At 41.6% G+C, this 12,552-nt stretch overlaps 1 protein-coding gene across 1 annotated transcript in view; it reads left to right on the forward strand.

The window, feature by feature from the left end:
• Positions 1 to 1,844: 1,844 nt before the first annotated feature.
• Positions 1,845 to 12,552, forward strand: part of TMEM26 (transmembrane protein 26) — a gene marked incomplete at both ends in the record, with an annotated part of 42,040 nt that continues 31,332 nt past the window's right edge. Inside the window, one exon of the mRNA XM_082611049.1 lies at positions 1,845 to 2,035. Coding sequence (XP_082467175.1) covers positions 1,845 to 2,035 — 191 coding nt within the window. The remainder of the gene's footprint in view (positions 2,036 to 12,552) is intronic.

Here is a 12,552-nt window from a genome sequence, read left to right on the forward strand (position 1 = left end):
AGGACAGCCAGTTGAGCCAGTGCTAGGGCTCCAATGTCCACACCATGCTGCTTCCCGCTGTACAGAATCACTGCTGTACAGTCACTGGTCACTGTGCCATCAGCCTACACTGAAGGGCACTATAATAAACAGCCCCAGGATATCACTGCTAGGTTTCCTGTAAGATCTGGAAGAATGCAGTCCCACAGGAAGAAAAAAAAATCTCCTTAATCACAGCACCAGAAATAACTGAGTTTCTTTTAAGTAACTGGATGTTTTTTCACCTAATGAAGACAGTAATTGTATAAGTCAGAGATTTCAACCTAATTTAAGACAGGTATGGGATGATTTTAGACTGAATAAACCTAAGCAAGAAAGACATTCTCTTTGAGTTTTACTTTCAATTTTACTAATGTGGTCAAGAGAGCATTCCTGGTTGGTAGTAAGAGGACTAGCATTTTTTTTTTTTTTTTTTTGGCCACATCACGAGGCATGGGGGATCTCAGTTCCCTCATCAGGGATGCAACAGAGGCCCCTGCAGTGGAAGCGCAGAGTCTTAACCACTGGACCACCAGGAAAGTCCCAGGACTGGCATTTCTTTATTTTCCCAGAAAGAGGGAGGTTGAGGCACAGAGGCTTGGAAGGTAATAATTAATATCTAGCAAGATCTCAATAACTTAGCTTCATTTTATTCTATTCATTTTTGGTAATTACCTTCCATTTGTAGCCTACTACACTGATTTTCCATTTACAAGTGATAAAAAGATTTCTTTAAAAACTATTTCAGTAAAAATTTGAGTTCGTTTAAGGAAAAATGTTAAGTAAATAGTGGTACAGGGGGTAGGAGACCAAACAAGGAAACAAAAATCATGAAGGTGCTTTGGGAAACGCTGACTTCAGTTTCCTCTTTGCCTTGGATGCTGGCAAGTCGGAGTTTACTTCATGAGTCATTGATGTCAAGGGTACCGTTCCCTACTCCATGAATTTCTCCGTCTAACCTAAACCTAGCTTTATCTTGTCTCCCCCTCACTGTCCCCTCTGCCCTCTTGTCTTGCCACCTTACTTCCTTTCAGAAAAAATAGTGTGTGGGGGGGCGAGACATAATAAAGACTATCTCTTCGCTTTAATAACACCTGGTCCAAACAGTGGAAGTGACCCGGGCTACCCGTCCGCTAAGCGAGGGGCAGGGAGCTCTGGGAAGGCCCAGGGCGCCTCATTTCCTCTAGTCCGGGGAAGTTTTAATTCTTCAAACTGGGCTGGAACCCTATTTCTAAACCTGCTTGCGCAGCAGATTCTCCGGCTCTCCTGCGTCCCATCTCAGAGTCACCATGAGAGCCTGTTGCTGCAAGAAGTGCGAGTGAATTAAAGTACTTCAGTGGAAAAGTAAGGGAACCCCCCAGCCCCCGACGTCCCCCTCCCCCTCTCTGGCTATGCAGGCCCACGACCTTCAGTCCGCCTCCCTCTTTCCAATTCCTCGGAGCGGCGAGGTTCTCGAGGACCCCACGGAGGCCGGGCGGCGGGGGTCGAGGGCAGGGACGGAGAGAGGCCTCCCCACTCCCCGGGATTGGGAGGGGGATGGGCAAGCGCGGGAGAATAACGCCTGGGAGCCCGAGCAGCGCAGCCCCAGACTCCCCGGAAAGCCCGAAAAGCTGGGTACACAATCGCCTCTCTTTCAAGAGTTCTCAGGAAGTTTGGGGGAGGGGCGCTCCGCTCCGCTCGCTCCTGTGCGCGGGAGGGTGAGGGAGGACGACAGCAGCGGCAGGTCTCGGAGCTGTCGCGTCCCGCCCTCGGGCGGGCTCGGGTGCTCGCGGCGGCGGGGCCTGCGGGGCGCGGGCGCGGGGCGCGGGCAGAGCGCGCCGGGCGGCATGGAGGGACTGGTCCTGCTCAACGCCCTGGCCACCCGGCTGCTCTTCGTGCTGCACTCGCTGGTTGGAGTCTGGCGAGTGACCGAGGTGAAGAAGGAGCCGTGGTACTGGCTGCTGGCGCTGCTCAACCTCTTGCTTTTTCTGGAGACGGCGCTGACCCTCAAATTCAAGCGCGGCAGAGGCTACAAGTGGTGAGCGCACCCCGGGTGAGGGAGGGCACGCCGAGTCCCCGGGCGCTGTCCCCTGTGGCACTCTCAGGCGGCCCAAGAGCCCGTCTCCCCGAGGATTCTTTACTGGGATGCGGACCCCCTTTGTCCTCGCTGGGAGCGTCGAAGGAGCGCGGGATGCTTGGGCGTCGCTTGGACACAACGGAGTGCCCCAGGGTACCAGGGCAACCCGGGAAAGGGGAAGGCTCCAGTTGCAGCCACGCGCCACCCAACCCCAGGTCTAGCAACTTGAAAGATGGGAAAAAAGAAGGGAAGCGCTTGCATGCTCTGCAGAAAGTGCTCCAAAGTGGGAGAGTAGTGGGGCGACGGGGGTGTCATGTGCTCTGCGTTCTGAATTTGGGGTGTGGTTGTGCACGGCTTAGCCTGAGTGCATGCAGTTATGGGAATGCCCTTCGCCGGGCATCAGCGACTTGTGTAAGGGCTTGTGCACATCGGGCAGCACTGGGGGCAGCGCTTCCCGGGGTGAGAAGCCACTTGCAGCACGTCTGTGGTTTCAGCCGCTTCGCCGCAAACCAGCCCCAGCATGGCACTAGCTTCAGGTGTCCTCCGAGCTTGGTTGCTTCCGAGCCTTGGTTAATGGTCAGCCCATCTTGTCAAATGTGTCATTTCTTGCTTGTTGCAAACAGTCTGCTTAGTTTCACTTAGATTTGTTCTATATCACCTTGGGAAGTTATCTTAGATATAAATGTGTGATTTTGACATTGGTTTCACTTAACCTGCTTAGATTCACTTAACCTGCTTAGATAACCTGCTTAGATCTTAATTTGCTCTAACTTGTACTAAGATGGTACTTTTGAGATGAATGTGCATTTCTGAGCTTGTTTGCTCATATAAAGTTTATATAGCATTTACAACGTTAAAAAAAAAAAAAAGATGGGTTACGATGCTGGTGAAGGTACTAGCAGGCAGTGGTTCAGCCTCCACCTCAAGGAGCCAAACCGCAGACTCTTTTGTGATGTTTTATTTCCTCCCCAAAGACTTGGATGGCAATCAAAGAATTGAGAAAAAGACTCCCTGCCATTTACAAAGAGCCTCTACCTCTATGGCTCCACTCCCAGGAAATTTTCAGCCCAAACTTATCTGAGTTAGGCCTCTTTCTGTATTATTTTTTAAAACAATGAGTCTGTGTTTTCATGTATGCCATATTTAAGAAGAATACCGACTGCTATGAGATAGAGGAAAACAGTTAGCCAATTCAAGAATTATATACGTGGTGGCATATTAAGAAAAAATAAAAGAAAAACCCCTCTGGACAGTTTTACATATTAAACTACAAAAGGCTGTGTATTTCACGACAATCCAAGGGAGAGAATGCGTTGTCTCTTAAAATCATGTGTCTTGCTTAAATTTTCCACTGTCGAAAAATTTCTAGAACTGCAATGAAGGAATTATTCAAGTAGAATCTTAATTTAATACAACAAGGATTGGAGGAATGTCACTGCCCCTCCCCCCATTAACAGCTTATCAAGCAAGAGAGATCTGAGGAACTTTCCTGTATGCCTTTCGGAAATCTCAAAGAAAAATAGTATTAGTTCCCCAAATAAGAAACAAAAGGGAGAAAAGTGTTCACCCAGCAAGCAGATCACATGAGATTGATTTAGTTTTTACTGAGTAGCTTTAACGTGCTAGGGTGAAAAATATCTTCAGTAACAATGAGGATGAACTCTGAGGCTTAAATATGTTCCATGGAAAGTAGTCCTGCCACCAGCCATCATCAGAGCTTCTGGGAGAAATGTCAACCTCAGAAGAGGGACCAGCTCAACTGGCCCTGAAATATCCTCCTTCTTCTCCAAGAGTGAGGGCTTAGCTTACATTAAGTCAAAATACCATGCCAGTTGTGTAGAAATACTGTAGGCAATGGAACCTTCATGTCTGTATCACCATTGACCGCTGATTGACTCAGATTGACATGTAACTTAAAACTGAAAGAGGAAAAAAGGTTGGGCCAAAAACTGGTGATTGTCAATATGGCAAATTAAACAAGAAACTGGGGACATGTTTGTATATAGAGCATGGATTCAAAATCAGACAGATAATGGAGTAAAAATCTGGGCTTTCCTACTTACTTGCTGTGAGGCACTGAATAAGTTACATAACCTTTTTGAGTCTCAGTTTCCTCATCTATAAATACTTATCTCATAGGTTGCTATAAATTAAATGAAATAATATATGTTGATGGTCAATGAATACAAAAAGAATGGTCTTTTCTAGATCCTAGAGTTTTTCTTATTTTTCTTCTTATTAAAAAATATTCTGTGTCCAGTGGACATATTTTCTGTCTGTAAAAGTCAAAAAACTTTACTTGAGAGACTGGCCAATAAACCAGGGTTCAGGGCCAAAAAGCAGAAAATAATTCCCATCTTTATTTCAGAACACGCCCATGATGTATATTGTATATTATAGCACTAACTGAAAAAAATTTTTGCTGGCTCAATATCAAGATTACATTTGAGAGTTAGCAAAAAAAAAATCCTTGATAGACTTGGCTATTATAAAATTTCAGGAACAAATGAGTCTTTGTAAAATGATCTAAACAGAAATGTGATTAGTAATTCTTTGTTCTACTGATGTTACCAAATAAAACCAAGTCTACAAATATCGTCATTTTCATGATGGACAAAGGTCACATGCTGTTCTTTCATAAGTTTGAGAAAAAAATCAGAAAGTGGAATGCTAAAAAAATATAGAAAATTATCCCGGATATAACATGGTGACACTTAAGAAGGGTTTGATTTGGGACATACTTCATTTCTGGATTGAAGTTTTCTGAGTGAGGCAAAGCATAATTTTTTGTTGTTTTTGAACATTAAAAAAAGTTGTCATTAGAAAATCAAGGCTGATGGAATGAAAAAAAAGATAAAGTAAAAATCATGGCAGTATCTGTACCTCTAAGTAGGAAAATGTTACTACAGAGATCTTTATGTAGATCTACATAATATAAAGATATATGTATCTTTTTTTTTGGCTGAGTTGGGTCTTTGTTGCTGCGTGTGGGCTTTCTCTAGTTGCAGCGAGCAGGGGCTACCCTTCGTTGCGGTGCGCGGCTTTCTCATTGCAGTGGCTTCTCTTGTTGCAGAGCACGGGCTCTAGGTGCATGGGCTTCAGTAGTTGCAGCACATGGACTCAGTAGCTGCAGCATGCAGGCCCTAGAGTGCATGGGCTTCAGTAGTTGTGGAGCATGGGCTCTAGAACACAGGCTCAGTAGTCGTGGCGCACGGGTTTAGTTGCTCCACGGCATGCGGGATCTTCCTGGACCAGGGATCAAACCAGTGTCCCCCGCATTTGCAGGCGGATTCTTAACTACTGTCCCACCAAGGAAGTCCCTATATATGTATCTTTCGATCCATTGGTCTTACATTTTTGACTCTACCCTATAGAACCAAAAGTACCCATATACAAAGACACACATACAAAAATACTAATTTTCATCTTGTTAGTGGAAAATAAAGCTAAAAGCAACCTGATTATTCACCAACAGATTGGTTGAAAAATTGTAATATACCCATACTATAGAATATTTTGCTGGTATTAAAAATAATGAGCTAGATTTTATCTATTGACTTTGAGGGATGTCCATGATATGTTGTCAGAAGAATAAAGTTACAGACTTATGTATATTATGCCCTCAATTTAAAAAAAAACAAACTTGTCAAAGAACTACCCTTTGTATCAATTGAATACATTGTCTATTTACTAGTCAAGAAGAAGAAGGAGGGGGAGAGGAGGAGGAGGAGAGGGAGGTGGGGAGGAAGGAGAAGAGAATGAGAAGAAGAAGAAGAAAAAGGAGAAGAGAAAGAAGAAGAGGAGGAGGAAGAGGGACAACCCTCTCATACTGAAAATCAATCAATCAATCAATCAATCAAGGCCTGAATGGTGGACTAAACCCTGTTTACACACGTAGTGAAAATTTCTTTTCTGGAATATCAGATCCATGAAACTCCTTTAGACTGCTCTAGGCTAGTTTGAACATTGTTCCTTTTATTAAAATTTGCACCTGGCCCCAAATAAATCAAATCTGTAGAAATCATGGTGCAATAAACAGTGCTATAGAGGAAAATGTGAAAAAAATTTCTTGAAACGTAGCAAACATATTACACTTGTCCAAAGAATGTTTCTTTAGTTATTCTTTGGATAGGAAAAATGGAACTAGAGCTGCTGAGCTTAGCTGTCCAGGGACAGGCAACATTACATCAACACTAAGAACTTGCCAGTTGGAGGAGCTTAATTTGTTGGAATCCTATAGAATAAAGAGGGTAAGCCAATGACACATTCCTTGTTAAGTCCAACAAATGTGTGCTGGTGGAATTTGGCCCTTTTCCCCTAGTATTTATTAATTTCATCTGCTATTCACTTACATTTCATTAAGATGGAAATTAGTATCACTGCTTTATTTTTTCTTGATTTGTTTTCTATTGTCTGGGCAACAATCCAAAGGATCTGTGAATTACCATTTAGGTACAGTCAAACAGAAAATAAGATTTCCAGTTGCTTTCTAGCTAATACTGATAAAATATTCCTCAGGAAATAGAAAATCAATCAAGATTGTGACAAATTTGAAGCCTGTTTACTTAAAAGCAGGTGGTATCTGAGAATAAGTAGAAATCTAAGTTGAATTTATTGATAAAACTTTAGAATTTTAAGCACTGAGCTTTCTTCATCAAAATTTCAAGAATATAAGGTAAATATCATTGAGTTAATAAAACACCTCACTTATATGGTCACCTTTCTGCATTGTCTCTTTCTCTTCTCTCTTTTTTTTAAAAAAATAAATTTATTTATTTATTTTTGGCTGTGTTGGGTCTTCATTGCTGTCTGCAGGCTTTCTCTAGTTGCGGCGAAGGGGGGCTACTCTTCGTTGCGGTGCGCAGGCTTCTCATTGCGGTGGCTTCCCTTGTTGCAGAGCACAGGCTCTAGGTGCGCAGGCTTCAGTAGTTGTGGCTCGCGGGCTTAGTTGCTCCGCGGCATGTGGGATCTTCCCGGAATGGGGCTCGAACCCGTGTCCCCTGCATTGGCAGGCGGATTCTTAACCACTTCCCCACCAGGGAAGTCCCCTCCCTTCTCTTCTATTAAGTTGAATCAGACAACTATTTGTTGACCTGCCTACTAAGTAAGCATGACACATGCTAGACACTGTGAAGAAACAGAAAACAGACACATTTGAGATTTTAAAATAAAACGTAGCATTTCAATGAAGTGTTCAAATGTGTGGGAATAAGAATAATTATGAATATTTAGCATTTTGTGATGTTCAGGCTCTTTCAAGTGTTTTACAGAACTTCCCACTTGATCCTGACAGCAGCTGTAGTTATTTTCTGTTTCTGTTTTTTCTCCCATTTTTAGGTGAGGAAGCTGAGGCATAGAGTTGTTAAACCATTTTAAGATTGTTGAGTTGGTGATGGGGAAAGCAGGGATGTTAAGACTCTAACAATTTAGAGGAGAAAAGGATGTGAGGAGGGGTGATGGGGCAGGGTGGGGACGTGGGTAGGGGATGGTGAGTAGGGAGGGAAAGGGGGCTTTACAGCATTTGAGCTGGAGCAGGAAAAGCAGATATGAGAGAGAAGAGTGCCAAGGCTGGGTAAGTAAAGGACATCCTGAGGGAGGTGAGTGTGGGGAAACGATAACAGATTTCTCTGGAGGAAACACAGAGCCTTATCATTCTTCATTCAGCAAAAATACCTGGAACATCTCAAGTGTGTTAGATGTTTTTTTTTAGTGCCAAGAATACGGAGGTGAATAAAGCAGGTAAAATCCTGCCCTGAAAGAACTCGTATCTTAGTCAAGGGACTCAGAAAATAAAGTTAATAATAAACAAGTGTGCTGAGGGGGAACTGGATAAAGGCAGTCAAAAGGTACAAACTTCCACTTATAAGATAAATAAGTACAAGGGATGTAATGTACATGATTAATATAATTAACACTGCTGTATGTTACATATGAACGTTACTGAGAGTAAATCCTAAGACTTCTCATCACAAGGAAAAACTATTTCTTCCTATGTTCACTAAACTTACTGTTTAGTGAACAGTACTGTTCATTAAACTTACTGTGTTCACTAAACTTACTGTGATAATCATTTCATGATGTATGTAAATCAAATCATTAATGCTGTACAACCTTAAACTCACACAGTGCTGTATGTCAATTGTGCCTCGGTGAAACTGGAAGAAAAAAGCCAGGTGTGCTGATACATAACAATAAGCAGGTAAACAAATGAGTGATCAGAACTATGAAGGCCTAAGTGGGATGGGTTATAGAGGGATGGAGGCCCGGGGGAAGGTTCCACTGGGTGGAAAGAGAGATGTCTAGCTGGGGAGGCGACATGTGAGCTGAGTCTGGTAGAGAGAGAAGGAGCCAGGCAAGGGAAGAGCCAGGGAGACGGTGAAAGAAGTGAGAGGAAGAAGAGCTATGCGTGCTTTGGGACACTTCTCACATCCTCCCAGAAGACAGAGAAATACTGACTTTCTCTTCTAGTCTTCATTGTCTCTTCTCCCCATGTCCCCTGCCTCCAAGTGAGAAATTCCTTCTAAATTTTATATTTTACCATATCTCATTTAAAAAAATTGAAGTATAGTTGATTTATAATGTTTTAGGCATACAGCAAAGTGATCCAGTTATATACACATACATACATACATACACACACACACATATATGTGTATATATATATAGTCTTTTTCAGATTCTTTTCCATTATAGGTTATTACAAGATATTGAGGGCTTCCCTGGTGGTACAGTGGTTAAGAGTCCGCCTGCCGATGCAGGGGACACAGGTTCATGCCCCGGTCCAGGAGGATCCCACATGCCATGGAGCAGCTGGGCCCGTGAGCCATGGCCGCTGAGCCTGCGCGTCTAGAGCCTGTGCTCCGCAACAGGAGAGGCCACAACAGTGAGAGGCCCGCGTACCACAAAAAAAAAAAAAAAAAAAAAAAAAAAAAGGTATTGAATAGAGTTCCCTGTGCTATACAGTAGGCCCTTGTTGTTTATCTATTTTATACACAGTAGTGTGTATCTGTTACCATATCTCATTTGAAACATCATGTGTTTGAAAATGTCTGGCTGGCCCCCAACTAAAAATAGGAAAGAAATTAAACATCAAAAGAGATTCCATCCTAAACTGATTGCAAATTCAAACCAATTGTGTAAAAAACTCAGTGAAATCTGATTTGATTAATCAATTGTATTTAGATGGTTCAACAGCAGAAATGAAAAACCTAGACTTGACAGGTATCATATGAAGTCTGATCTTGAACAAGTTTTGAGCAGTGTAGAAGAGCTCTGTAGGATTATAATGCTGTAGCATTTGATACTATGTATCTTCCTCTACCAAAACTGCTTACAAAAACGCCACAGAGGACTTTGGGAAATAAAAGCACTCTTCTCCTGATCTTGTTGAGTATCAGAGAGGATGAAATGAAGGCATTTAGAAGGAGACCCTGTGATTTCCATATGGCCAGCGTGGGCACTGGAAATTCTCCCAGGAGATAAACTGTTTCTCTTCTTATTCACATTTGCTGTCCAGATTTCCTGATATCTCTTCTTAACTTTTTAGTTATTCCAATAACACTTTCCACTGTGCATTGGACTTATCAGCACTGCCTGCAGTGTACATCCAGCGCTTTATAATATTCATCATCTTCACATGTGTTTGTGTGTATGCGTTTTCTATCCTGAGCCTTGAGCTCAATGCAAAAGGGTGACTTAAATTTGCATCCTTTTTGTAGGCATACACTGAATGTTACCAGCAAATGACTTTGTTTTTAGTGATCCGAGTCATGGTTTAGGAGGAAGAGTCTTAACCTATCTTGAGTTAGTACTATGCTTTGCTCCCAAGAAGAAGTCATATTTTCTTCCTTTATTTCACAATGAACTTGGGATCAAATCAATAATTATGGCTGCATTTAGAATGGGACCCCCAGGAAACTGAACCACTGAATGATGCCCATGTTTTTCTCCACCAGTATGTTCAAGTGAGACATTTAAAACTGAAAATTAAGGCTATAATATTTTGTAACTTCGTGTACTTGACTGGGAGAAAAACAAAGTACAAATTAGTGTGGGCAGCTCCCATGAGTCAGTGTATATGTGTATATCCCTACTTCTAAATTTCAAGCATTTCTCCTTCTCATAGCAGTGACATTATTATGCATACAGCATCAGGACAAACCTGAATAGCTTCACTTTTACAACAACGGAAAATTCACCTTTACATAGAGGTTTATTTTCCCCATGGGCATTTCCCTCCCTACTCCAGAAGTTCCTCTAAAGTACCAATATCAGTCGTGTTAGACCTGGAGTGTATAAATCATTTTGTTAAAGAAAACCCGTGGTTTTTAAAAAATAAAGTAGTTTTTTTTAATATGCAGGTATGAAAAAATGAACTTTCTTTGAAAGTCACGTTAAGGATTGTTAACCATCCACAATTTTAATATAAAATGCCAAGGTTGGGCTGATTTTGTTTATTTTTTCTGAATATAAACTTACCACCCATAGTTGTTCAGGGAAAGGGGTTATACTTTATCTTTGGGTTGTCTGACCTCCAAGAGGTAGCTGGTGTATGACTGGCTTAATGTTGTATGCTTATTAGAATAAAAATTAGTAATTCTTAGAAGAAAAAGAAGTCCTCTCTATGATGGATGCCTCTGACAGCCTTGGTTGGGTCCTACAAGAGTCCTTTGCTTTCTTATTTCCCCGATTGAGCCTCCTGTTCCACACACCTATTTTATTATTAGCAATAGCCTCTTAATAAATTGGCTGTGCTATTTTCTGACAGCCTGTTAATAATGGGGATGAGGATGATGATGAAAGTGATGGTGATGGTGATAATGCAGGTGGTAACAGTTACTGATTATTGAGTACTGACGATACTCCTAGCCTGCTGACGATACTCCCATTCATTATCTCATGTGATCCTCACGACGACCCCATGAATTCGTTTTCATCTTTATTACTATTTTATGATGAGGACGCTGCTGCATAGCAAGGCTAGATCACTTATCTAAGGTCACGACTAGTAATAATAAATCACAAAAACAATTCCTAGCATATGGTGAGCCCTCACTTTTATTGAGCCAGGCTTTTGCACTGAATGGATTACCTCCTTCACTCCTCACAATAGCCCTCGTGCTACTATTCTAGCTCCTACTTGCAAATGAGGAAGCCAAACTCAGAGAATTATTCCCACGCTCCATTAAACTCCATCAGCCTGTTTGTTGTGCTCTGCATTCAGTAACCAAACTGGGTTTTGCCTGTGGACAGTACGACTACATACATTTTGGGGGTCAAGGATTCCCTACAGTAGAGAAAGGGTCAAAGTATTTACTCTGTTTCAAAATTGGGTAGGTAAGTCTCAGGTGACTTGCTAATGAGTACTAGGATGGTTTTGCTTAGAATGCAGAAAATTTCAGACTACACATGGCCACGACTCAGAGACACTTGCACAAGCAGACATCCCTGTAAAATCAAAGCAGATGCAAGAGAAAACAGCAGAGGGGAAAAATTCTAGAGTGTCTTCATTTTTGGTCCTGAAGTGAAGAACCAAGCTCTTCCACAGAACAGAAATAAATACCACTGTCTTTTATAGAGTGAAATAAATTGAAGTGTTATATAAATAACATCCATAATGCATTTAATCCTCTGAGAGACCATTAAAATTACTGTAGTCATTAGTGCTTAAGTTCGCTTGTTCATTAAACAATCATTTATTATAGTAGGTGCTGTGATGATGTTCTTGAAGGAATATAAAACATACGCAGTTATATGAGGACAAGACAAAACAACAGTCTGAGAACCAAATACTTTTCCACAAATTAAGTCCAAGAGTGCAGAAAGGCTTCAGAATAAAGATACGGTCTGTATGGTAGACTTATTGGACATGGAAAATTTCTCAGGTATGTGCTTTATGTCCTAGCCTTTGAAGTGGCTGGTGGTTTTACAAGAGTGGAGAGAAGAGAGAAGGGCTTTTCAGGTTGAGGGAATATCATGATGGTAATACACAGGGTTTCAGTTGGAACCAGTTCATTTACGAAGATGTCACGATTTTCTTTGCCTCAGAAATTCTATGAGAATAACAGTAATGTAGATCCTAAAAATCGATGCATATTTTGTCCCTATAGCTCGTTTTGTCATCCTGAAGCATTTTCTTGAGGTTTGAATGTAAGCAACTTCAATTTTAATGGAGTTTGTTCTTGCTTTAGATATCCTCTTGGAAATTCTTAAGTGAAGTATGTAATACTAATTTTGCTAGTGGTTGACATTATACTTTGAGAATGTTACCTTATTGAAAAAACAATCAAAAACAATGAACAAAGAAAGTTATAATTAAGAGCCCTAGTATTCAGCTTCAGAAGTATTCTCCTTTTTACAAAACCTAGATGTGGGCATTCTTCAAGGGCTTTGGAAATCTAAAGAATGATTCCACTGCAATAGGTATTCCTAACCCATTTGAAGTTCCTCCCTGTCTCTTTTGTTCTCGTTATTAGTCT

This window comes from Mesoplodon mirus (genome assembly GCF_964341445.2).
Source record: "Mesoplodon mirus genome assembly, chromosome: 2".
Taxonomy (NCBI): Eukaryota; Metazoa; Chordata; class Mammalia; order Artiodactyla; family Ziphiidae; genus Mesoplodon; species Mesoplodon mirus.